This window comes from Podarcis erhardii (genome assembly GCF_964252035.2).
Source record: "Podarcis erhardii genome assembly, chromosome: 4".
In the NCBI taxonomy this organism is placed as follows: domain Eukaryota; kingdom Metazoa; phylum Chordata; class Lepidosauria; order Squamata; family Lacertidae; genus Podarcis; species Podarcis erhardii.
The window spans coordinates 23723863-23751471 of record NC_138508.1 but is presented as its reverse complement, the minus strand read 5'-3'; the positions used below and the strand labels follow the sequence as shown (position 1 = coordinate 23751471).

General features: G+C 41.9%; 2 protein-coding genes across 6 annotated transcripts in view; one reads left to right on the top strand and one right to left on the bottom strand.

Moving 5' to 3' along the window:
* Positions 1-242: 242 nt before the first annotated feature.
* On the top strand, positions 243-16551 carry LOC309341147 (protein MFI). Of its 4 annotated transcripts, none has more exons than XM_081860659.1 (10): positions 243-336; positions 3649-3715; positions 4527-4647; positions 6632-6724; positions 7611-7664; positions 8870-9070; positions 11233-11366; positions 14743-14913; positions 15127-15182; positions 16167-16551. In XM_081860659.1, exons 2-10 carry the CDS (start codon positions 3678-3680, stop codon positions 16316-16318), a joined length of 1020 nt encoding a protein of 339 aa, XP_081716785.1. In that variant the 5' UTR covers positions 243-336; positions 3649-3677; the 3' UTR covers positions 16319-16551. The 4 variants fall into 4 exon arrangements, with proteins under 4 accessions (XP_081716785.1, XP_081716786.1, XP_081716787.1 ...); XM_081860660.1 differs by lacking the exon at positions 243-336 and adding an exon at positions 409-527; XM_081860661.1 differs by lacking the exon at positions 243-336 and adding an exon at positions 2946-2996.
* A 780-nt stretch (positions 16552-17331) lies between these two features.
* ATM (ATM serine/threonine kinase) overlaps positions 17332-27609 on the bottom strand; it is a 55188-nt gene continuing 44910 nt past the window's right edge. For both annotated transcript variants that reach the window (XM_081859987.1, XM_081859988.1), the window contains 12 exons: positions 26432-26587; positions 25474-25612; positions 24648-24730; positions 24141-24281; positions 23531-23647; positions 22742-22891; positions 21238-21403; positions 20272-20358; positions 20069-20183; positions 19755-19818; positions 18638-18774; positions 17332-18540 (listed from right to left, as the gene is read on the bottom strand). In XM_081859987.1, coding sequence (XP_081716113.1) covers positions 18360-18540; positions 18638-18774; positions 19755-19818; positions 20069-20183; positions 20272-20358; positions 21238-21403; positions 22742-22891; positions 23531-23647; positions 24141-24281; positions 24648-24730; positions 25474-25612; positions 26432-26587 — 1536 coding nt within the window. In that variant the 3' untranslated portion in view covers positions 17332-18359. The remainder of the gene's footprint in view (positions 18541-18637; positions 18775-19754; positions 19819-20068; positions 20184-20271; positions 20359-21237; positions 21404-22741; positions 22892-23530; positions 23648-24140; positions 24282-24647; positions 24731-25473; positions 25613-26431; positions 26588-27609) is intronic.

Below are 27609 nucleotides of genomic sequence, written 5' to 3'. Positions count from 1 at the left end.
AACAACTTCACCTGCTACTAATTTCTGATAATAAAATAGCTCTTGTTAACATGGGCAGAAACAAGGTTGCTAATTTCTTTTTATGTATTTATCGCGCCCGTTTTCGAAGACGGGTGGACCTTCCCAACGGCAATGAAGCTCGACCGGGCCGAAGCTGCGCTGCTCCGCCTGCCTTCCCCTCTTCCACCCGGGGCTCCTCTTCATGCCCCTCCCTGGCTCGCCTCAGGCCGGGGAAGGGACTAGGCCGAGAAGCCTCCGGGGGTTCCTATGGCAACAGGAAAACACCCCGCGAGCGGGACGCGGAGAGACGAAGGCCGCTTCCTTATGGGCGCGAGGGTAAAAAGGGACCCGGGGGTGGGACGAGGGGAAGGGAGGCTCCGAGGAGGGGGAAGCCGCCGCCACTGCACTCGGAGGGCGCAGAAACGCGGAAGGGAATATGGTAGAACCTGTGCACGCATTTCTTGGAGCATTCACACGTGCGCGCACACAGAGGTTCTGTTTGTGTGGTGACGCTTCCTAACTTTCAGGTGGGGCTTCTTTGGCCTTTTCCTTGGTGACGAAGGGCTCTTCCAGACGGGTGGTTTATTTGGCATTCGCCCTTATTTGTTTGCTGTTGAAGGCGCATTCCCCGTTTGTGGGGAAGTTATTTTACCCGGCATATCAGCAAGTGTTACCTGCGCTACACCCACCCTGCTTTCCAGTATATATTTCCATCACTTTCCTTACCGCAAAAGAATCTGCTCTTTTGGGAAAGTGGAGGGTACTGGGGGGTGGGGTGGATGCAAAACTGCCAAACCAACTCGAGAATTACACAACCTGAATCCCACCTTAAATAGCATCAGTCTGGAAGCTGCTCGCTTTTAAATCCCGATTTACTCTTCCCTGGGAAAGTCCCTTTGAAGTTTTGAAGAAACCTATAGTCTTTGCCAGCTACCTAAAAGTCCTTAAAGAGGGAGCCACGCAGGCGCCTCTCATAAAATGTTTTAAAAGTCTTGGCACCACCACTGAAAAGACCCCTCCCGCGTTTGTGTTTTCCTACCTAGTGTCAGAGAAAGGTGCTCTGAAGCTAATCTTAATGTTTGAGCAGATACATTTGGGGAGGTATCATGTACCAATGCTATTCCAACCCTTATGCCCCAAAAGAGAGAACTGCGAATGGAGGTCAGAAGTACACTGGTTGCAAATGGAGACGGCTTAATATTGAACTCGTATGACCTGATCTATTGGCCCCCGGGTAATAATCTATCAGATTCTTTTTAACCAGTTGAAGTTTCCAAACCACCTGCAAAGGCAGCTTCACAGATAGAGTATATTGCTGCAATCCAATCTAAATGCGACTGTTATTAAGCATTTACAATGCAATCTAGAAGACGTGTTGATGAAGCCACTTTTATCTTCATTTAAACAAATTGTATAACAATAACCCCCTTCATGGATCACTGCCTTGCCGTGGCGAAGGGGCTTCAATAACTCAGAGAAGCAATGAACTATGCCGAGCAGGGCACCCAAGATGAACAGGTCATAGTGGAGAGTTTTGACCAAACGTGATCCACCTGGAGGAGGAACCGGCAAGCCACTCCAGTATCCCTGCCAAGAAAACTCCATGGACAAAGACAACAGGCATATAAAAGTTATGACGCTGGAAGATGAGCCCCTCAGGTCGGAAGGCGTCCAACATGCTACTGGGGAAGAGCGTACAAGTACAAGTAGATCCAGAGCTGATGAAGCGGCTGGGCCAAAGCCAAAAGAATGCTCAGAAAGACATCTACTTCTGCTTCATTGACTATGCAAAAGCCTTTGACTGTGTCGACCACAGCAAACTATGGCAAGTTCTTAAAGATATGGGAGTGCCTGATCACCTCATCTGTCTCCTGAGAAATCTCTATGTGGGACAAGAAGCTACAGTTAGAACTGGATATGGAACAACTGATTGGTTCAAAATTGGGAAAGGAGTACGACAAGGCTGTATATTGTCTCCCTGCTTATTTAACTTATATGCAGAATTCATCATGCGAAAGGCTGGGCTGGATGAATCCGAAGCCGGAATTAAGATTGCCGGAAGAAATATCAACAACCTCAGATATGCAGATGACACAACATTGATGGCAGAAAGTGAGGAGGAATTAAAGAACCTTTTATTGAGGGTGAAAGAGGAGAGCGTAAAATATGGTCTGAAGCTCAACATAAAAAAAAACGAAGATCATGGCCACTGGTCCCATCACCTCCTGGCAAATAGAAGGGGAAGAAATGGAGGCAGTAAGAGATTTTACTTTCTTGGGCTCCATGATCACTGCAGATGGTGACACGAAATTAAAAGACGCCTGCTTCTTGGGACAAAAGCAATGACAAACCTAGACAGCATCTTAAAAAGTAGAGACATCACCTTGCCAACAAAGGTCCGTATAGTAAAAGCTATGGTTTTCCCAGTAGTGATGTATGGAAGTGAGAGCTGGACCATAAAGAAGGCTGATCGCCGAAGAATTGATGCTTTTGAATTATGGTGCTGGAGGAGACTCTTGAGAGTCCCATGGACTGCAAGAAGATCAAACCTCTCCATTCTGAAGGAAATCAGCCCTGAGTGCTCACTGGAAGGACAGATCGTGAAGCTGAGGCTCCAATACTTTGGCCACCTCATGAGAAGAGAAGGCTCCCTGGAAAAGACCCTGATGTTGGGAAAGATGGAGGGCACAAGGAGAAGGGGATGACAGAGGATGAGATGGTTGGATGGTGTTCTTGAAGCTACCAGCATGAGTTTGATCAAACTGCGGGAGGCAGTGGAGGACAGAAGTGCCTGGCGTGCTCTAGTCCATGGGGTCACGAAGAGTCGGACACGACTAAACGACTAAACAACAACAACATAACAATAACAAATAAATAAATTGGCTTGTTATTTTTTATTCAAATCCAATTTTGTTTACTTTGTAAATTAGGGCAGCAGTTTGTAAACTACATTGTCTGAAGCGTTCTTATTCAAGGCCGGCCCACCTGTGACCAAGGTGAGGTGACTGCCTCAGGTGGCAGGATGTACAGTATTGGGGCAGCAGATCCGTCCTCCAAGGAATGCAATGGACGCTGCCGCTGGTGGCTTGAGGCACAGCTGGTCTCCTCCCAGCCCTAGGCAGGAAATGGTGAGGGCTACCCTCTGTTTTCTCCTGGGTGCTGCACCTGCCTGGTTCAAAATGGGCCCCTTTCTCCCCGCCACAACTGCTTTTGATACCCACTTCAACCATCGAGTAAGGTTGATTTGATTACCCCACCCTACCCTAGTTCCCGATGTAGATCCTTATTTCACCCTTGTTCCTGGTGTAGATCTTCACTCGCCCTTTCTGCCCTGGCACCATTTTGTGGTTCACCTCAGGTGCCTAAGTGTCTTGGGCCAGCCCTGCTCTTAAATCTGTGAAGAAACACCAAGGATCCCATTAGATAGAGAGAGGGGTTTGTGCAATACTGTTTCTGTCCATCTTTTTGAAAAGTTCCATTTTGCTTCTCCAACAATGTACTTATATGTGTGAATGAAAATTGGTACTGTATAGAAGGCAACCACTATTTTCCCGATGCCATTCTTCATTTAGTGCACATAATTAGTTTTCATAAAGTCAGGAAAATGAGCGATAAATCCTTGTTCTGGTCCATTGGTTCTTTGTCTAGGATAATCCAGGTCCAAGCATTTTTCTGCAATGGAAATTAAACCCTCCAGAAGCCAACAAAAGCGTGGGTAAGTCTGTAAATTGAAAGATACAAGTATATACAAGTAGCAGTCATTTTGCGCACTTTCAATTGGCATGCAACCACCAACGCACATGTCATTTTCAGACCCAGAAGAGGGTGGAAAGGGGCAGGGGTGTAATGGGATGGGCTGGACGTGTGTCTGGAGCGCAGGTGGGAAGCTGCCTGTACCTAAAAAATAACAAACAGCCTGATTCTATGCATTTTTACTCAGAGGTAAGCTCTGTTGTATTCTGTGGGTCTTACTCCTCGGTAAGTGTGTAAGCCCCATTGAATTTACTGGAAATTACTCCTGAGAAAATACCCAGAGAATGAAATACCCAGAGAATGTATGAAAGCCTTTAAGTTCCAGTGCATCACTTCTGCATGATATAGTGGAAGCAAGCCATTTTTAAGCTGAGTGTATGATGTTATCATTGTGGATTGTAAAAGAATAAACTTGTAAGTTCAAAGAGTTTAGATTATGTTACTATCTATTATTGAAACCATTGTAAAAAAATGCTTTTCTTTATCAAAGCCACCAGCATTTATTACCTCCTGGTTTCCCTCCTTGCAGGGGGCATTCTACTTTTGCTTTTATTTTTTTCTATGTTTTCTGCAGAAACTATATATAAATCTTGTGTAATCGTTTTGTTTGTCAATATCTCACCTAAATTATGAAATGTAAAATAGTAAGTCCAGTTCTGGTTATAGACAAAATTATCTTGTATATTTTTTTTAATGAGGGAAGTTAAAAAAAATGCAAAACTAATGAATTGCTAATTGTTTGAATGATATATCTTAAAATGTATTATTTGAAGGAAACATTCAAGACATTCAACATCTAAAACGGATGCTGTCGTAGAGTTATACCTCAGTGAGGAACATGAAAAAACAAGTAGAGCAGCAACGGTTATTCAGAGAGCCTGGAAAAGATGGCTGGTAAGTTGGAAGTGCTGCTTCTCTATACATTTCCTCAGAATAATCTGCTTCTGGGGTTTCTCTAGTATGAGTTAGGTTTTTTGGTTTCGGTTTTAATTTTCTGTGGTTTTCTAGATCATAGCTTATAACTATAATCAATGTTGTAATTCCAAGGAACAATGGTAAATGTTTATCTGGGTTTTTGTAGCTTTATCTGTAAGCCGCCTTGAGTCCCAGTCTCGGGATATAAAAAATAAATTAATTAAAATGAAATAATAACCGTATTGGTGATGTAGCACATGGACTGCACTTTAGCTTGTCAGCCTGGCATTTCTGTACCTGAGGGTCAAATTATTACCATATACTGTATCAGGTGTGGGGAACCTTCGGCCCTCCAGATGCTGCTGAACTAGAACTCCTTTCAGCCGCAGCAAGCATGGCCAGTCTTCAGGAGTGATGGGAGTCTGAGGCAACCCATCCCATTTTGCCACCTGAGGCGAAAGGGGAATGTGCTGCTTCCTGCCCCACCTCACTGCTGCGCCTCCACCACTTCTCGGCAATAGCAAGAGCTTCCCACTGCTGAGCAGCAGTGTTTTGCTAGGTGCGGCTGCTCATCTTCTTTACCTCATGAGCAAGGGCACCGCCTCTTGCGCTTCCACCACCTGAAGTGGATGCTTCACGCTGCCTCTTGGGTGGGCCGGCTCTGATGGAAGTTTGAAGTTCAGTGACATCTGGAGGGCCAAAGGTTTCCCATGCCTGCCTTATTTTATAGCCTACCATATGAAAGCAATTAACATGTCATTTTTGAAATAGAAATAGCACCCGATGGGCTTTTTGAGGAGAATTACAGCTGTGGGGATGGAGAAGAGTCTTAGTCCTTCCTCTCCTATCATGATCCCAGAGACATCAAATAAGAACCCCAGCTGATCTTGGTTCCAGAAAGAAAGCTTCCATTCCTCTGTAGTGACCCCCAAATCATATTAAAATGTTACAAAACTGACTTGAATGAGGTGTTTGCAGACTTTTTCAATGGTGTTTCAAATATACACCATTTCACTTAAACGCACAGTGCCTTGGAATGTCACCCCCACATAAATTGGGAGCTGCCTGTATTGCGTATCACTGCAACTCAGGAGAAAAACCCTCTAGTGAAAGGTTTACAGAGCAAAGCATAAAGTGGGGAGAAACCACAAAAGGAAAGGAACAAGCCACAAGAATTGGGGCAAGATGAAGCATTGAGAAGGGAAAACCAAACATGATTACAAGTTCCTCCAAATAAAAGTCATATACAGTACTTGGATGAGAGTGTCTGTCTGTGTGACTGCCTATAAATATATGTCACAAAGAGGCACTAGTCAATGGTAAAGTGCCCTGGGTTGCCATTGCCTCTTGTAACCTGAAGTTCATGCATGATCTTTTCAGAAAAAGCATTAAACAAGGTCTTCTTGAACCAGTTGTCCAGTGTGAAACTTGAGACCATGTACACCAGCCTTGTCTGCTCTGGCTAGCAGCAGTTCTCCAGGGGTGCAGGTGGATTCCCACTCACCCCCCATCATCTGCAACGTAGGAGACTGCCTTATATTGAGTCAGACCATCTATCTCAGTGTTAAATCCACACAGCAGCTCCCCAGGGGCATTCAGACAGTGATCTTTCTCAGTCTTACCTGGAAATGCCAGCGATTGAATTTGAGACTGTCTGCATGCAGAGTGTGTGCTCTATTAAGGAGTCCCAGCCCTTCCTTAAGCTGTTTGGAACAGAGAAAGCTACTTGATTCTTTTAAAGCAAGGGGAGAAGAAGAGTCCACAATTTCTTGCCAGGATGTATTGGCCTTTGAACTTTTTTTTTAAATTATTCACAAACTATAATGGTGGTGGTAATAATAATAATAATAATAATAATACTAATAATGATGAATTTCTTGTATCCCACGCATCTGACTGGGTTGCCACAGTTACTCTGGGTGGCTTCCCACAATAACAACAGTTATTTATCTCTTGTGGCCAGGATATCGGTGTGTTTGACTACTATAAAGACCTAATTTCCTTTAGAATATGCGGAGAACCTTATCATCTGATGAGATTCATTGATCCTAAAGAGGTAAGGGTTAGATTGAAGAGGATCATTGTTTTAACTTCACTGTTTCACTACTAACTGTCAACTATTATTTATTTATCTGTTATTCATGCATAATAGTATTTATACACTACCTTCTTGCAAAACTTTGGGGGGGGGGTTACAACAACATAAAAATACTTAAAAGCGATACATAGCAATTATTAAAATGGCTGACTACTCAAGAGACGTTTTAGAGAGCTACATACTGTAGACCTGTTGACAGTAAATTATAATACCAATAATTAACTGTGTCTGTTGCTATGAAACACTCAGTTTTGACTCCAGTAGACACATTTAATGTGCTTTGACATCACAATCCTATAAGTATTGCTATATGTATCCTATATGTATTCCTGCACTGCAGGAGGTTGGACTGGATGCCCTTCTCTTCCAGCTCAACAATTCTATGATACTCTGAATCCTTGTATGTTCAGTGGAGCTTACCTTCAGGTATGTAGGTACAGAATTGCAGCCTTAGTGTGCTGAAAGTGAGTTTTGCAAATCAGTATTTTAAAACCTGTTTGCCTACCTGCCTGTCCTCCTTTTTCCCCTGCCTCATCTTGCTAGCCATAATTTTGAGATCTCCATGAAGCAGTCAGTTTATATAATTTTAGATTAATTGTTCCAGCCAAATTTCTGCAGGTAATTAGGTATAGGATTGCAGCTCCTTAATGCGCTATAAACTAGGTTTGCAAATAATTATTGTTAACTGGCTAGAACAGCAACAACAACAAAGCAAAGCAGTAATCAAGATTTAAGAGAAATAGGGAGCTAAACAAGAGTCTACAACCCAAAAAGTTTAGACATATCTGTTCTCCAAGGGTCTCATAACAAACAAGAGGCCATAATTATTTTCCTTTGGTTACAGGCAGGATTTATAGATGCTGCAGCAGGGATTCATATAAGATTCAGACTAGGTGGGGTAAGTATAACTTAGATTGGGGTGGGGCATCTCAGGCCCAGGAACCAAATGTGGTCTTCCAGACCTCTCTGCCTGGCAATCTCCCTGGGTCACTCCATTTCTCCCCAGGCTTGTTTTGCATGACACCTCCAGTGTTTTCACCTGCCTGGAATGTATTCTTGAACTCTGCTAATGCCCCTTGCTTGTCTGGATGGAGAATAGTATGGCAGTATGTATGGCAATTAGTCTCCTGCACAAAGATAAGATTGTGGTTCATTGCTCTGCCCACAGCTGGCATGTGGCCCTAGGAAGATTGCTGTGAATTGAATGAGGCCCCCAGGCTGAAAAGCATTCCTCACCCTTGGTTTAGATGAATGTCAAAAGTGCAAATGATACCTAAACATCTTAAGGTAAAGGGACCCCTGACCATTAGGTCCAGTCGTGACCGACTCTGGGGTTGTGGCGCTCATCTCGCTTTAGTGGCCAAGGGAGCCGGCATACAGCTTCCGGGTCATGTGGCCAGCATGACTAAGCCACTTCTGGCGAGCCAGAGCAGCGCACAGAAACGCCGTTTACCTTCCTGCTGGAGTGGTACCTATTTATCTACAGTACTTGCACATTGACGTGCTTTTGAACTGCTAGGTGGGCAGGAGCAGGGACCGAGCAACGGGAGCTCATCCCGTCACGGGGATTCGAACTGCCAACCTTCTGATTGGCAAGTCCTAGGCTTTGTGGTTTAACCCACAGCGCCACCCGCATCCCTAAACATCTTACATACTTTATATTGCATATTTTGAAGTCTGTTAAATGTAAATTAATAAAATTGAGATTTTCAGACTCTAATACTCTCCCTAGAAAAGTAATCTTCATCTACATGGAAAGCTAATACATCAGGGAGAAGGATTTTATCTTAGCAATTAAATGGTCGACCTGGGAAGACGAGTCCTACATGTTATTTCTGCTCATTTGAATTAAATACCTGTGAAAATTGCTTTCTGTTCTCCAGTCTGTCAAATGCAAATGATAATGAGTTCCATCATAGGCCCTAAATGTAAGTTTTAGGGAAATGCAGAATCCAGTCTGCTTCCAGTTCTGAGAGGAACTAAAATTAAGGGCCATTTACGACAACCAACAGAGAATTAAAAAAATAACAATAACACTTTTTTAAAAAAGTGCAGTAGTCAATAATCAAGTTTCTCATTTTAAAATTGTATATATCTCTGCAGGTGAAGTTTCCTCCATGTGTATATTACAAGATATTTACCCACAGACCTGTTGTGGATCTATGTGCAAACAGTCCCAAAGACTACGCAAAGCTAGCAGCCAAGTCAAGGCAACGACGAAGTTTCCAGGAAGCAAGCTTTGACGATCACAGGGATTGGTACCAACGCATAGAGAATAATGGCTGGAGACTCCTTTCCAACAGAGTAATAAAATAAAAGCATTTTCATCTGCTGCGTCATTCTCAAATACCAGCAAAGCTAATTTATATGACATGACAAGGTGCCTGGTGGTGCTAATATACCTGTAGGGGCCTCTCCACCCCCATCATTCAGACACTGAGGTCCAGCTCCGAGGGCCTTCTGGCGGTTCCCTCACTGCAAAAAGTGAGGTTACAGGAACCAGGCAGAGGGCCTTCTTGGTAGCGACACTCGCCCTGTGGAATACCCTCCCATCAGATGTCAAGGAGAAACAACTATCTGACTTTTAGAAGGCATCTGAAGGCAGTCTCCTGTTTAGGGAAGTTTTTAATGTTTGATGTTTTATTGAATTTTTAAGATTTTGTTGGGAGCTGCCCAGATAGTCTGGGGAAACCCAGCCACAAGGGCAGGGTATTATTAATAATAACAACTATCATCATCATCATCATCATCATCATCATCACTAAATAGGCTGCAACATTCAGGTTCTGCTTGTGGGCTTCCCATGGGCTTCCCTGGTTGTCCCCTATGAAATCAGGATGCTGGACAGATGGGCTCTTCTCGTGTTCTGAAAAGTCCAGTTAGCTAAAATTACTGTTCTAACTGGGGATGGGGTTTTAACTTGGGTTTGTGTTGTTTTATTTATTTTATTTAAATTGTTTTAAAATGTCAATTTGGATTTTTGTATTTGTGGGCTGGGGGTTGTTTTGGGGCTTTTGTTGGGGAGTGTATTTTTTATTAGTTTGTATACATTAGAATTGCTTATTGTTTTAATTATTTTTATTATGTATTTTGTGCTTTTGTATTGAAACTTTTATGTTGCGAACCCACCTGAGACCGGTGGGTATATATACAATTTTAATGAGAATAAAGGGAGAAAGCTCTAGGAGAGTGTCCTAGAGTATCACAAGGAAGTACAAGTGAGTATACCATTCGGATTTGAGTTTTCTGCAGCCAGTAGCAAGTTCAACAGATTGTGGAGTACAAATAGGGTACCACATGTATACCTCTGGTACGCTAACAGATTCTAATGTGGCAGTGGTGGCAGCAGTGCTTTTATTTATAAATATATTTACATACTGCCAACCCATACAAAACATCAAAGCGATGTACAACCGTATATAATGAATGAAACATAAAACACCATAGACACAATTGAATAATGAAACATAATGAAACATAAAACACCATAGACACAATTAGGGAAAAACCATCATTAAAATGACTGGCTAACCAAGAACCAGCTGCATAGACATGTCAGCATAAAAAGATCTTCAAAGAGATGCTTGAAAGTCAGTGGCGAGGCTGCTATTAGTAAGCTGCTTCCTTCCTGGGAACTTGTAAGAGCACCAAATTAGGAAGTGCCTGGGATGGCTTAATTAAGTTATAGGCAAGAGCAGGAGGGGGAAAAAATACATTTCCATGTATTGGTGTTCTTGTGCCGGTATGCATACCTGAGGAGGATGTCAGTATGAATCGATGTCATCAAATGCCAACTATTTTTTGCCCTGCATGTCTGAGGCCTTGGTTCCCATGTTTTACCAGGCAGCATGCATCTTTCTGGAGTTAAGAGACTACCAGAACACCTAAGATGACAGCAAGGCTGAACTCTGTGGTAGCATCCTCTATCCTCTGTATTACAACAAACACAACCATTCTCTGATGTTCCTCTGCTCTTGCAAGCAACTGTCAGTTAAGCGGAGCATGGGCAAGAAGAACTGAAGCTCATTGATTTTATTTTTATTTTGCTTCACTACAAAACGAGGGGGAGAGGCAAGGAAGTTGCATTTTGGTGGCTGTACAGGAACAGCAATATCCTCTGTGTGTGACCAGGAAATTCATATATAGTGGTACCTCGGGTTACATACGCTTCAGGTTACAGACTCCGCTAACCCAGAAATATTACCTTGGGTTAAGAACTTTGCTTCAAGATGAGAACAGAAATTGTGCGGCGGCGCGGCGGCAGCAGGAGGCCCCATTAGCTAAAGTGGTGCTTCAGGTTAAGAACAGTTTCAGGTTAAGAACGGACCTCTGGAATGAATTAAGTACTTAACCTGAGGTACCAATGTAAAGACAATGGCATAAATGGAGACGGAAGGAGGTTAGCATTGACAAGGGTCAGAAAATTATTACGCATTTGTAACAGTTTGTGAAAAAATGTGTTTCAGTTTTGGAAGGGCATGGACCCCTTAACTGCTAAAGACAACATCCGAATAAAGGAATTCCACTACTGCAAGGTGCAGAAGAAACAAGCTGTAGAAAGAAAAATAAAAAGAAGAAAAATAGAGTGGCTGAAAAAAATGTGAGCTTCTGCAGGTTTGAAGTGCTGTACATAACAGTGAACTGTTTTAATTTTATCTTCTGAATAATTTTATTACCAATCATACAGTTGTCATGATAAAGGCCTCCTCCTTCAGGCACTATATTCATTGGCCAACTAGACACAGTTTGCTATAAATCATAGGTTAAAAAGTTCCATCGCTTTTGCTGGCTCATTTCGGCCCCACCAAGCCCAAAGCATCCTGCCAGCCAAGTATGGTGGCCTTCTGGGATCCTAATCAAACACCTGTGTTTACTGTGTTGGAAAATGCCCGAAATGGAAAAACTGACAGCAGGTGATGCACTTTTTTTATAAAAAAAATAAATTTTTATTAAGATTTTTAAACACAAATGCAAATATAATAAACAATGTAACATATATCATAACATAATTTCTTAATTTCTTTGGACTCCCTCACGTCTTCCGCTCCCACTTGCATCATTGTCAATTCTTGCCCGCAATTTATCATCTTGTTTACATTCTTTTGTCCCATTCCTTTAGAATATAATCTAATAGCTCTCCCAAAGGTTTATGATTTTTCCTTAATCTCACTTATCATCCTAATTGCATCTAATTTAGTGGTGGTCAATTGTTTATGATCTAGCCTCCATCTTAACATTCAGCCAAATTACAATGCTTTTTTAAATAAATCTTAAATTTCTTCCAATCTTCTTCAACCTTCTCTTCTCCCAGGTCTCGGATTCTGCCGGTCATCTCGGCTAGTTCCATATAGTCCATCAGTTGCATCTGCCACTCTTCCAGTGTGGGTAGATCTTGAGTTTTCCAGTACTTAGCGATGAGTATCCTTGCTGCTGTTGTTGCATACACAGCAGGTGATGCACTTTGAAGCAACAATTGTGCTGCTGATTAAACTGAAAACCAGTGATTTAAAGAACAGCAAGGGGATTTTACAACACAGAGGTTTCACAACACAGCCCTGTTTGGCTCTTGGAACCTCTGCTTTTTGGAGGTTTGAAAAGCAGAGATGGAGAGGGAGAAGGGCTTTCCATCCAATGGAAACTGCTTCAGCCTGCCACTGCCAATGGCCAGGTACAAGCATGTCTTTTTTTTTTTTTTTAAATAATATTTATTAAAAATTTTCAAATATAACAGAAAAGAAAAACATCCAAATTTAAGGCCTTATTTTCAATGTCATCTTTCCAGGACTTCCCCTCCCCTCCCCCTCTTGTATTCCAGTTCTTTCAAATAGATTTAGCAAATTCTTACCCCAAGTTTTAAAGTTATTATCATTAACCCAATTTAAAAAATATTTTCCCATCCCCTAAAATCGACCTGTTCCCTTCCACGAGTTCCCCTCTTTAGTATACAATACAGATTAACATAAAAAAAAAAATAGAAAAAAGAATAAAATGTAATTTGACACCCTTTGGATTCCAAATTTCCCTCCCCCCTTTCCCGGTTGCGTTCCCAATGTCCGTCAATGTCTACTGTCGTCCTGGAGCTCCCACATCTAAGCCATAGTCCTTCACCAGTCCGCTTTGCCGTCTTTTTAATAGTCTTTGCCGTCTTTTGGTCATCTTTGATTTCGAATGTCCAATCTTGGAAGGGGTCTATCTTCCAACTTTGTCCAGTTCTTGTTATTCTTGTTGTTCTTGTTGTTCTCTCTTCTCCTCCTTTTTTTTTTTTCCCTGCTCTCCTGCACAAATGTTCTAATTCCAAAAAGCTTGTAATTCCTCTACAGAGGCTTTGTTATTCAGGAACAAAACATTACGTCAAGTCTCTTCCATTCTTCAATAGATAAATCTATTGTCTCCTTTAGTGTGTAGACCTCTGTAGACAAAATAGTGTTCCATTTCTGCAGTTTCCCAGGAGATAAAAAGTCCGATTCAAATTCCATGCCAGCAATACTTGTAATGACCCACAGCTCCTCTAGAGGGATTATAACAACTCAGTTTCCTTCCCGATCACACCCACCAGTCAAAGTAACTTATTATTCCTTGTTTTAAACAGTTTATATCCAATTTATAACAAATGTAACCAGCAAAGTCCTCGTAACAAAGTTCTCTTTTTGTTCTTCAGTTTTGGCAGCTCCTTTGACAGCTGTCAAAACCTCTATTTCTCCTCTCCCGGCGCTCTCACGGATCGCTCCCGGGGTTTTTCGGGGGGGGGGTTGTATTTTAATTCACATTCCACTTTTCTCCTCCAGCCCAGCTTATAATTTTCCATCGTGAAATTAATAACTTTATCAAAAAAAAAAGGTTGCACTCGATCTTAGTTGTCAGGTCCTTTGCTTTAGCTCCTCTACAATGGGGGGAGGCTGACTTCCTTTTTGCACCTCCCCCGCTCGCTCCGAATTTAAGAAAAAATTTGTTCCCCTTTTTAATCCAAGTTCCAATTACTCACGGGTTATTCTTTTAAGTCTAGATTTTCAATGGAAGAAGTCAGCGCTCTCCGCCAAATGGCATGCGGCTTCACTCGGCAGGGGAAGCGGAGGACTCACAGCACCCCCCCCCGTCACCCGCTCCGTAGCCTTTAAAAAGGCTCCTTCGCGTGGTCGGGGGGGGCGCAAACGGTGCCCGCCGAGTCACCATGCCCATGGGTTTCAGCGCCCATGGTTTTTGAGGGTCCCCGCGTCGCCGGCGCGGTAGAACCCAGCCCCTGCCGAGCAGGCTCCCTCCGGAGCTCGGAGGGAGTCCGCCATTTGGCGATGGCGCCAACCCGGAAGTCCCAGGTACAAACATGTCTTGCTCTCCAGCCAGCTGTCAGTACTGTAAGGGAAATGAGCTCAGAGGGAAACTACATGCAAAAAGAAGAGACACTGGTTTATCAAAAGGTGATTAGTTGACAAGACAGTCCTGGTGATAACACAATCCCCCGGCCTTGGTGTCACATGTAGTGTGAGAAAATCTGCGCTTTCCATTCAAGTAACAGGTGAAAGAATTGAATTGCCTGATAAATTTTAATTCAGCAGTTTCATCCTGGAACTTCCTTTTAAAGTTCCTTTGTTCAAGGATAGCCGTCTTAGGATCCGATATAGAGGTGTCCTGAGAAGTTTAAACTTGTTACTTTCTAGGTATTAACATGAACTTTCAGTGTTCAGAAAGTAGCAGAAAACTAGCAACCTCCTAGGGTGTTTACATTGTCATGAACACTGCCTTGTTGGTGGTTCACTGTTAATTATTATTTTGCTTTTAGGCAGTTGTCACTGTCTGCTCTTTTTGCATTAAATCTCCATCTAACCCCCTCTCCCTTTCATGTATGATAGCCAGTTTAGGATTGCTTTTCATGCATATGAAGATTTGATGCCATAGTTAATGCATTAGCCTTTAAGGTACCACAGGACACAGTTATTTTTGCTACCCCTTTGTAAAATGAAACGTCTGCTCCTGTTTCCTAGGTACTTTGGCGAAAGCCTGCAAACTAAAACTGAGGACATAAATGCAACAGTATTAATTCAAAGAGCAGCAGAAGGGTTAATCAACACTCTGAAGGATGAGGGGATAGATAACGTAATGGAATGGGAAGTGGATGAATTGCTGAAATGGACAAATGCACTCAACTACGAAGAGTAATTTGACTTTTTATTCTTCTTCCAAGTCTTAATTATTTATTGTCAAAAAGGCTGCTCTTATTTTTAAATATCCAGGTTATTTGTTAATGGCAGCATAGTGCCATATTACCATATTACCTATATTTCAAAGCATTCAGCCATTCGGGGCGGGGGGAGAGTGTTTCTGCTAACCTCTGTTCCATTTTACTGAATGGACTTTGTTGTCCCTAGGTATGTTAAGGAATGGAAAGAAATTGGAACAAGCAGGATTTCCAGCTGCATCCAAGGTAAAGGACCTCTGCCTCTTTCTGGCAAATCTCCATGTAATTTTCCAGCATGGGAGACCCAATTGACACACAGTGCTGGCAGAATAGCTGTGTTCCAGCTACCTGCATGATGGTAACATGATTCCTGTTAATTTACAAACAAAGCAGTGTCTTTCTCTAAAGTGAATGGCTGTGGATAGAAGTAGCATGAATCGTGTGAGCAGATCTAGTTATCACCTTACCAACCTAATTGTTTGGGTTGAGAGCTAAGTGATAGTCACACGGACTGTATAATGCATTATTTGGATCTGTTTTGCATTTTTCTTCAAGAATCTTCACTTCATTAAGTGTTTGCACAGTAGAAGTTGCTGCATGCATCTGCATTTCACAGCTGGCTCTAAAATTCATTCTCTGAATTTCATGAAACATGTTAATGCCTAAATTTCAGAGGTATTGAAGAATGTTTGTAAAGAACATTGCTTAGAGAATTTTTGCTTAGATTTATGGCATCTTCAGTAACCTCACTGTTGTCATATGGTAAAGAGAAAACAGTTCTGTCCCAGTTAAGAAGTGAAGTATGGAATTTGAGGGAATTCTGTGGCATTGTACCAATTAAGGGTGTTAACTAGTTCAAAAGGCATGTTTTTTCTAGTTATGTTTGCTGTTTGGTTTGGTTATATTATTCAAAATGTAATAACTGACATTATTGTCAACATATTACTACTGACACAGAGTGACTGTTCTGCAATTCTGTATAAATGCAGAAAATGTGCAGAGCTTGGCAGCAGGCAAGGAATCTTAACAGCATGTAAAACCTCAAGTAATTCTATACGACTACTCAGAATTTCATAGCAGAGTTGAAATTTGAATGGAGTGCATCCCAACTAATAGCTCTTACTACTGTAACTGCTGTTTAACATCATCTACGAATAAACTTCTGAACACACGTTCCATTTGAAATAGTCATTTAAAATGCATTTCTTAAATTTCAATTCTAATCTTTAGGTTCCCAGTATACTGACAAACCAATCATCTCTTTGGAATCGAATGAGATACCAAACACCATCCAGCAACTAGTAGAGTCACAAATGCATTCGGATAAAAAGAGTCAGCGCAAGGTAAACACTTCGTACAGTTCAGTGGCAAAACTCACCTGACAACTCTACAAGCAGCAGCTACAGCAGCAGCAGCAAAACAAAGCTTCAGAAGACAGATAAGCAACAAACAACATGGATGTTGAAAGATAAGTAGCTATCTCTGTGTACTTGTGTATTTCGCAGCCTTATTTGTCCCGGCACATTAACACAAAATCCAAAAGTATTTTAAGTCAAACCTTATTCCAGTATTGTGGTGAAGCACATTGAATAAAGGAGTTGCTTCTGGAAATGCAGGTACTGTTTTAAACTTGTATGTCTACTAGCTGAAAGTGCCTGGTATTGCCCAGACATTCTAAGGACCCTCAAAACTGTGAGATGTATGAACAGGTAGTCAGTAGTTTTAGAGCCGAGCATAGCAGAGCCCCCCCCCCCACACCCTGCAATCCAGGGGACCTAGCCCAGATCTGTGTCAGGTCTGCTTGGTCCCCCGCATTGTCATCTCAACCCGCCCCCCAGCAACATCACTGCCCATGTCCCCACTGAGTGTGGCTCAGGCCCCAGATGTACCCACCAGCAATGCCATCTTGTCCCACCCTATGGCTGCCGTTGCTGCATTGTTGGAAACTTCCCTCACTTGCCACTGCCACCTTGCCAAAAGAAATCCCAGCTCCTGCATCAATGGTTGCCATTGCTTCTTGGGCCATTAACTGATGACAAGAAACTGTCCAACCACTGGCACTGAGATAACATGGGTGGGAAGTAACTAGTCCTGCCGCCCCCCAAGTCCTGGGGATCTCTGTGGCCTCAGACACACTCTTTTCAGTTCTGCTACCCTACCAAGCATTTGTTCTTGGTTAGCAGTTCGTGGTTTGTCTGGAGGAGACCAGCCCCATGCTCCCATATGGATGACACTGTTGCTCAGCTCACAGCAGTAGGACTAAAGGAGTAAAGTAGTCACAATCTCCCTCTGCTCTGGGAGTACTGTTCTAAACCTCTGGGCTTGCTGCTCAGTTTTTCTATACTACTATATTCTCTTACAGGACAAATGTAAAAAAAGGTTTTGGAGACAATACTTGTCTGTAACAGCATAGTTTTATTTCACATACAAGAGTTTTGTCACTAGCTTTTGAGCTCTACAGGATTTTTGTCAGGATCCGGTGGATGTTATTACCCATTTTGTAGAGAATCAATACTCCAATAGCACAGAATCCAATACCAAGTACATATACAAATTGTTTCCTTCCATGGCATGAACATGGCAAACACATGCCAGAAACTATAACTGAAAGGTAAATACATGTTTTCATATATCTTAAACTTACTTAGTAAGTTTATATTCATTTATAGTGCCCCTTTTCCCTCCCAAGGATTACATAATCAGTGGTGGGGATAAAAGAGCAATTTACATTTTTAAAACAGTAACACAACCATTAGAAATTGAATGCATGTTGTTTAAACACAAAATATGGATAAAGCCACTATTTCCATGATAGAAAACAGGTTAAAAAAAAATCATTTTTCACATGGTAAGATTTTGCTAGCTAAGGGTAACAAAAATAATATATTTTTGAAAACTGAAAATTCAGTTATCAGCATTTGCAAAAACCAAAAGGCTACCCAGATTATTACAATGAATAGTTAATAGATCTATTTTCTTAAGGCAAATAATTGCAGCCATCAGTAACAGTAATCTATTGTGAGTTTACACTGTGCATATGATTTTTAATTCTTCTACGTATTTTTCTTCCCAGTTTTGATATGGAGCCTTGTTTTGGGCAATGTACTTGTCAGCTTTAAGTCTGATGTATCATTTCATAACACTTACTTCAGTTTCTTGTCTCCAGGTTTAAAGCAATGGAAAACTTTGTGCACCTTCCATATGCCATAGATCAGGGACTTCTAAATGTTAGTTATCTAGCATGGATAGTGATCATGGTTGGCACACACTTGTAGCCTCCTGCCAGTGTTGTGGCGCCCTCTTGGTGAAGTACATTGCATAGCAGCAAAACAAGGACCACTGTGCGCATTCCACTGTCAGCAGGAACACAGTTCTCTTGCGTTGCAGCAACATTTTCTACTCATTAAGACCAACCCCGCATTTTCACACCCAGGCTTTCCACCCTGGAAAGAGGCGGCTGAGATTCTTTGGGTCCATGGCTTGCTGTATGAGAAGGTTCACCTGACCTCCTACACTGAGCACTGTCCCCTCTTCCACACCTTTAAGCTTCTCCTGAAGTCGCATCAGAACACGCTCTGCCACTTTATTAAACGTCTGGTTATCACTGTTGAGAATAAAAAAAATGTAAGAAAATATAAATTGCAGAGCCTCGCAGATGTTCATGTTAGTCACAACCCCCATCCCCAGTAGTGATTTCTTACTTTGATTTTTTGTTACATCCCCGATCAGCACTATTGAGACTTGAGTTGATGTCTGTCTCATCCTCTGGCCTTTGCTGCAAATACAAAGCTTTCAAGGGATTCATGGTCCAGTCAAAAAGTGGGTCATACAGAAGCACCTGTAAAACAAGGCAAAAATATGCATCTAAATGAAGCTAGCTCAATGCCCTAAAAAGGCAGGCAGATAAAGATTCCATGTTTGTAGGAGAATCTTTAGACTGGCAATGTTGTTCAGCATGTGAATTAAATATTATGTTTTGGTCCCATCTTGGTAATAAAACATTTCCATTATTTTAGCAATTGGGCAGTTATAAATGTTCTGTCAACAGCAAATACAGCTACAATGAATCTGCTTTTTGAAATACAGAAACTCCTTGTAGAGATTCCTCTAAGCTGTTTATGGCCACCTGATAAAGACTGTCTTCACACAGTGTGAATACCAACTGTTCAAGACAGCAGTGGCTAGGTTGCTAATGGAAACTGGGTAGAAAACATCCTACAACTGTGTTAAAATATTTACTAAGGGTGGGACAGAATTCAGGGCCCTTAATGCTGATCTCAGGATTCTGGTTGGTTCATATATGCATGGACATTTCCTGAGAAAATAAGGTTCTAGGCTGCTTAGGGTTTTAAAGGTTAACTGCACCACTTCAAAACAAACTGGTAACCAGTGTTATTTGTGTTGTACTACATGCTGGGAGTCTTGATCCCAAGCCATCTTTCATGTGCAGATGTGTGTGTGCATGCATGCCACATGCTGGGGCTTGATCATGCCCTCAAATTTAAATAATTTCAGTTGTGTGTTCAAATGGGCTCATATGTCAGTCTAACATCTTTTCCTTCCTTAAAACATTCTGCTCCCTTGAAACAGAAAAGGTTCAGAGCTGCATTACAATATTTCAGTAAATCTCCTGTGACAAGTTATAAGTGCTTAAAATATTTATAAACTTTTCGTGTGCCTAACAGTGTAGAATGTTGAAGCAAACTTTTTTGCACTAGGAGCTGCCACAGTTTAAATGCCAAAGAAGTTTATGAAAGTTTTTAAATACAACCAATACCTTTCAGCTTTTCATCGACAGCCACAAAAAAAAAGGCTTACCTCTACAATAGTAAGCAAAGCTTCTTGGGAATTTCTCATAACCACCATAGTTTTTTCACAGCATCTAGAAGATATTTTCAGAACAGTTTTCTAAATTATTTTCCACTAATAGTTTCAATATACGACAGCATTTTGTTTTTTATAGCTAATGGCAGTGTTTCTTACTGGGTCTCATTAGACCAAAAATAAAAATGTAACGAACATGGTTTTCACTGGTTTACACTACAAGCTTGTTCAAAAAGCTGAACTGGTGGAATTCTATTGTAACTTTAACAGTGAAATGCTTAAGAAGCAACTGCAGTTATACACTATACCTCCTGAAGACTCCTTCTACACCAGTGATACCCATTCCATCCACTATATCTCTTGTTAGCCTGAAAGGTATGATCTCTGGGGTAGGAAGGATTTTGCCCTGCTCAAAAGCAACACCTGGCAGAGGAAAAGAGAAATGCAACGTTTTTAAAAGGGTTATATATACACAAAAGAATAATATATGATCCCTTGTGTTTATACATACCTAGATCAATGTGCACGAGTTCTGCGGTTTGCTCATCTAACAGAATATTCTGTACATGTCTGTCTCCAAGACCAAGTATGTAGCCAACTGAAAGAAGGAAGTCTCAAAATGAACCCAGAAGCACTTGCCTACATTTCATTTTCCCCCTTTATACATATAACTCACAGCTTCTCTCTGCATTTATTTATTCCCCGCCCAACAGGTTTTCCTTGCTTGTAAGGTTCTGAGAAGGTCTATTCTCCTTTTCCAACCACAGTCTACCATGTTGCATTAAGTGCTACTCTGGAAGGTCCCCTAATCTTCAGCAATGGTTTTTCAAGAGGAACAAAGAACTGGTGGGAGGATTGAAATGCTAAGGATAGAAAATACACCTGAGTGCGGCTCCCTCTCTTTCTCCCATTCACAAAATAAATTAATCCCATGTAGTGCTATGTCACAGTGCCAGTACACTCATACTGCCATCGTATATTTAAAGCAGCTACTGTACACTTTTGGGCAGCATAAACCATACCATTTTTAATGATAGTTTACTTTTTAATTATTAAATGGATTAAATCTCAGTAAACTTTCACACATGGGTGCATTTTGAAGATGCCAAAACAAGTGGGAGGTGATTCACAGTTAAGTCAACAAAGCAAACGAGTAACATTGGCATTTCATTCCCAGTCAGCTATACACCTGAATGAAAATACCTATAGAAAAGAAAGCAGCCCTCTAACTGCGCCAAAACTATCAGCCCCAACAATTAAAACTTGTCCCCTGTGATAAAAATCTATGTACTATCAACTAAAGCTCATGGAGCACCTTGGAAGAGGAGGACAAAACAGCAAGAGTCATTACATTTTAGTTATTAAATAGATTAAGACCTTTAGCTCTTGTTGAAACAAAACACTATTTTCAATTTGTCTTTATAGTTAGAAAATTATTATTGAAGTGTGCCAAAAACCAGCCATATTTTTACAGTACCTATTGATGAAGTAGCAACACTGCGAGTATATGCCAGCCGTTTCTCAAACCATACTGCTGGATCAAGAAATTTTTCCATGCAGAAATAACGAAATACAGGTTGAAAATTCTGACATACATCCATAAAGACGTTACATTTCTCCTCAGGATTTTTCCTTTGGGCCTCCTTCAAAGTAAACCATAAACAATTTAAAGATGGGTGTGAAAAATACTTTTGTTGCTTATGTACAGCTATACTTGCAGTGAGAACACAACACATAACATTTATGAAACACCTGCCCTTCAAAATACCAATAGATGTGCAACAATTGGGCAAAACTGAAGTGAAGTGTAGCAAAGTGGACAGTGTGCTGGCTTAAGGGTGGGGGAGATAAAGGCTCAAATCCCTGCCTAACCTATAAAGTTCACCAGTTAACTCTGGGTCAGATATTATCTCTCACCTGAACTGACAATGGGAGAAGGGAAACCTGAATGGCTTACTATGAATGCACTTCCTCTGGAGGAATGGATGGGGGATCCATCCATGAATGGGTGAAGCCCTTCTTCCACCAGGAGAGGCACATGCAACTATGTGATAAGCTTCTGAAGATCTATGCTCAAGCGAGTATAGAAAGATCTGAGTAGTTGAAATGTCCCCTAATGTAGGGGTCTAGGCTTGTGAAACCGAAGTCAGTCCCTTGGAACAAGGTCCGATACGGACTAAGAAAATTGAAGCTCTGGCTGTCTCTCGAGTGTATGTGTATGAAGGTTGAATGCTGGCACCAGGGAAAGGTCTCTTTCACCCCTTTCACATAAAGTACCCAAGCTTCCTTTCTCTGGATGGCATTAAGGAGGATACGACCCATGGGTGGGATGCTCTCTATCTAGCTAGGTCATGTAGGGTGGGTAGTGCCAGACCTGGAATATAGAAGGAGGATAGAATCTGTAGAATTCTCCTGTCAAAGAAAAGTTGCTTCTGTTGAACCTAAAGTATCTAACCTGTAGTTTTGGTGAAGGTAGATGGAGACTTCCAAGTGGCTGTCCTGCAAATTTTGGACAGTGGGGCATTAGCGGAAAGTGTTTGGGAGGGCAGTTACTGGTTTGTGGGTGTTTTGTTTTTGATTTCTTAAAATGTATTTTGTGCTTTTTTATTTATGTTGAAGGGCGGTATACAAATTTGATGAACAAACAAATAAAGCGTAGTAGACAAAAGACCTGGTGAAATGTGCTGTGACGTAGCTAGGCCATAAAATCCTGTAATAATTTTATCCTCTTTCTTGTGGCAGCTGTGAAGTTGGCAATAGCCTTTCACTGGCAGACCCACTCCCCGTTCATGATGAAAGGTTATTGGGGAAAGTGTGGGATTTGACTTCTTACAGATGTGAACACATCAAAACAGACTGTATGGGTGGGTGTGATGAGAACAGACGATTTTGTGGCGAGTATTCATAGCCTTAATAAAAAATAAGGAATATACCGCTAGACACAGCATATCATGCTTGGGAAGGATTTGCTTCTGACTCACCATCATTTTCCTTTGGCAATCTACGCTACTATAGTCCTTTGGCCTATATCGTTTGTGAGCACTGCTGTCAGTATTGATGAGGAATTCACCCAGAGGAATCGTTCCTGTGCACCACTCTAAGACGCCGCTCCTCTGTGAAAGGGGAACCACCTTAAGGAATAAGCAGACATATTAACTGTCATGATTAACCAGTGCTAATTCAAATCAGATTCCTTTGTAACCTTAGTTTGAAAACCCATTTCGGAATCATGGGTACAATCTCTTGTTTACATTGGAAAATGCCCCGTGGAAAGTGAAATAAAATCCCGAGAGAGAGAGAGATTGAGAGAGAGCGCACACATGTATTTATAACACTAACTCCCAGTTTTCAAACTAGTTTGGCAAGGAGAGGAGATGTTGTGAGAGCAACAAGGTTTGTGTGCAGAAGCTCCAACATTCAGCAGAATCTCAGGTAGTAGCTGCTGTGGAAAAACTTTGCCCAAGTCCCTAGAGAGTCACTGCCATACTGAGCTAGATGAAGCAATGTTCTGTCTTGATAGAAAACAATTTTTTTATGTTGGAGATGAAGGATGGGAGCTCAGTGGCAGAGCATGTGAGGTGCATGTAGAAGGTCCTAGATTCAATTCCTGTCACCTCCAGCTCAAAAGATCTCGAGTAGTAAGTCCTAAGTGCCACTTTCAGAGCTAAATTCAGTAATTATCAGAGCCTATATAAAGGAAGCTTCTTCGGCTGGTGAACCCACATCATGTCTGCAACAGGCTACTTTGATGGAACAAGAGCAAAACTTGCCTTATATCTGCGGATAGTCAATTTTCTCTTTCTGGTTTCAGTATTTTGCTGAAGCAGAGCATTGCACATCTGGAAAACCTGCTGCATGACAGCATCCTGTCTCAGGTCATCACGGCCCTTTAAGAGATACAAAAAAGGCAATGGTATAGAAATGGCATCTGCTGAACACTACAACAACTTTATGTTATTTATATTTATTTGGAAGGGAGGGAAACTTTTATTCAAAACAAGTATGCAAAGTACTGTAGACTTAAGCAACAGGAAAAGTATCCAGACAATTGAGCAGTACTGTCACTTTATACTTTGTCTTCTGGGATCACTCAGAAGTTTTGAAATACATTGTACATTTAGTAAATAAGTAAATATATATTTAGAAATGTGTAAGAACGTATTTCCATTTATCCCTGCAGCAGGCGCTTATAAATTTCCCACGGTTTTACTTTACAGCAGCTCAGAGAAATAAAACGTATCAACTTCCACCAAAGGCAAGGTTCACACCACAGAACATGGCATAAGTTAAAAACCCAACATTCTACATTCAATTTACAAGTCTCATGGTTTTTAAATCAAAAAAGACACCTCTCTAGCACATGCAACACACAGAACTTACCTTGACAAGTTGCCTCCTCTCTTTCCCATCTGATCCAACACAGTCTATTATTTTTGGTAGATTAAGGCCTCCTGCTAAGCGAAATTCTGGCTTGAATGACCTTATTGTAACCAAATTTTCATACTTCCCACTTGGATCCACCTAAAATCATAAATACATTTAGGTGCTGCTGTATCATGTTCACCACAATATTACATGTTCACTACAGTACTGATAGCCATTTCTCTGTCTGCTAGAATGAAACATGTGCAGGTTACAGACTCCACTAACCCAGAAATAGTACCTCGGGTTAAGAACTTTGCTTCAGGATGAGAACAGAAATCTTGCTCCAGCGGCGCGGCAGCAGCGGGAGGCCCCATTAGCTAAAGTGGTACCTCAGGTTAAGAACAGTTTCAGGTTAAGAACGGACCTCCAGAACGAATTAAGTACTTAACCCGAGGTACCACTGTAATCCCCGCTAATATGACTATGTAAGGATTATTACTGAGATAAACCAGTTTCATTTACCTTGATTTCCATGGTGGGTACAACAACATCATCTAGATTCTTTAGCTTGGTGATAGGTTGATCAGAAGGGATATTTATGCCTCCTGCATAAACAGCACACAAATTACCTTAAATGCCATTACTAACATTTGTTGCTATATGAACTGCACACTGGACTTCAAACAATGATGAAACTGTTTCTAACATGTCTCTGATATTACAGAAATTATTCTAGATTTTCTAGTGTGGTGCCATCTACCCCTTTGCCTTTCCACTGCGTATCAGACCTTCTCTACTATTTTAACTCTTTTTAATATCTCTAATTGTACTATAAATATTACATTGTAAATTGGCCCGTGCCCAAATACCAAAATAACCAGAGTACTGCCAATTTGCTCTGTGGCAAAGGCTGTTACAGATACCTGCACAAATTGGACACAGTTCACTGGCTAACAAATATCATTACAGTGGTACCTTGGGTTACATACGCTTTAGATTACAGACTCTGCTAACCCAGAAATAGTACCTCAGGTTAAGAACTTTGCTTCAGGATGATAAAAGAAATCGCACGGCGGCAGCGTGGCGACAGCGGGAGGCCCCATTAACTAAAGTGGTGCTTCAGGTTAAGAACAGTTTTAGGTTAAGAACGGGCCTCCAGAACGAATTAAGTACTTAACCCGAGGTACCACTGTATAGCCTATAAATTGCACAGTTAATTTACTCTCAACAAAACATCCTGGAGAAGCAAAACAGTATTTTTCAGCTATTCATTACACAGTATGAAACTGAAGGATTATTGTTGATTTTCAACTCCCACCGCAATTATCCCCGTTTTCCATATTCTTACTTCTCTCTGACTTCCAGGGAGTCGCGTCCATGTTTGCTAAAGTGATATAAGCATTGCAGAGGGCTTCGACATTTGCCACCATATCAGCTCTTTCATGCTTGATGATGTTAATTATATTGCTAGCAGCTTCCATCCGTTCCTATCGGTTGAAAAAAGAATACTGGTAAAAGCGAGTGTTTTACTTACAATCTGTTGTTGTTTAGTTGTATCCGACTCTTCGTGACCCCATGGACCAGAGCACGCCAGGCACGCCAATCTACAATCTACTTTAGATTAAAACAATTCAGAGCTCTGACAACAAAGGAAGCATTAGGAAACTGGGCCAACTGCTGGTGGGTACCGTATTTTGCACCCCATAGGACGCACTGGCCCATAGGACGCACCTAGTTTTTTGGGGGGAAATAAAGAAAAAAATTTTTATTTCCCCCCCAGGTGCGGGGCTGGAAGAACCAGGTCGGGGAAGGCGCGCTCCGCCTCCCCGCTGTCCCCCGAGCTTGTGGGGCTGGCGATGGGGAGAAGTGTGCTGAGCCCGGGACTGCAGGCAGCTCTGCGCAGCCACCGGGAGCCGGGCGGGACTTCGCGCCCCCCTCTCGATGGCCGCGCAGGGCTGCGCTGAGCCCGGGACTGCAGGCAGCTCTGCGCAACCCTCGGAGCCAGTCTCCTGAGGGTTGCGCAGAGCTTCCTGAAGCCTGGAGAGCGAGAGGGGTCGGTGCGCACCGACCCCTCTTGCTCTCCAGGCTTCAGCGAAAGCCTGCATTCGCCCCATAGGACGCACACACATTTCCCCTTCATTTTTGGAGGGGAAAATGTGCGTCCTATAGGCCGAAAAATACGGTAACTTTACTGCAGCCCTGACATTATGAAAAACAGGCCCCAACTACGATACTGTCCATGCAAACACAAAACACTTCCCGCTCCCCCAGCCTAAAGCACCCCAGAAGCAGGTGAATCGAAGTACCTTGTCAAGTTGAGAAGTTTCTTTTGGTGTGTTTTTGGTTTGCCTGCTTCTTGCTGCTTCCGGCTTTGTGAAGAGTTCATCCTTGTTGGCATTCACCAATGCCAAGATTATAAACAAAGTGTGATGTGGATGGTCCAGAGAAATTCTAGCTATAAGCTGTTAAGAAATATATTTATTTAAAGAAAAGTTATACAACTAGCATTCTTATTCTGTGATCTACATATTAAAGCAAGCATCAAAGGTTCAGCAGCAATGCTCAATGATTCAGTTCTATACTGGACTTCGTATTTCATATTTCTATACTGGACTTCATATTTCAAATGCTATTTCTATTTGAATGCGACAATAAACCACGTTTCAGCACTATGTGAATGAGCTTCAATGAATTAATCTGGGTTGAAGCCTGGCCATGGGACAGAATTGTTCTTGCAGGCCCTAATGGATGACCTACAGAGAGTAGGATACAGGGAATGTGACTTTACTGCTGTTTTTAAAAAATCACTCTTCTCTGCAGCTTTCAGTACCACTGACCATGGTCTCCTTCTAGACTGCCTCCATACATTTTTGCCTTTAAACTACCCTGACCCTCAAATAAAGGGTGGTATATAAAATAAAGAAATAAAATGGAATGGTAATTGGGAGGCCGGTGCTATAGATTCCAGTCCTACCTATGAGACAAAATCCAGCATTGGGACAGTGCTTTTGCCCCCCTTGCAGATATCCCCAATGCTATTTAATATCTATATAAAGCTACTGGGGGTTGGCATTAAGAGTATTGGGGGCAACGTGCCATTAATACACTGAGACTCAGCTCTATTTCTACATAACATCTGAATAAGGAGAGGCTGTGTGGGTGCCAAACTAGTTCCTGGATGCAGGAAAAATTCAGCCCTGTCAAAGGGACAAAACCTCTGAACTAGTTACTGAGGACTGCACATGCGTGTCCTCAGGCTCCTTGACCATGCAGCACTAGGCAGGGACATTTTATTTTATTTTTCTCCAATGCTGGGAAAAGGTGTATGAGACCAGGGAGCCATGAACAATTACAGAGAAGAAGGGAAAAGTTGGACAAAGGACAGAGGAGCTGGGGATGGGAAGAGATGGCACAAAGCTCAATGATCAGAAGGAAGGAATCAGGAAGTTTCGTTTCATTATACAGTAGTGCATTTCTGAGCTGC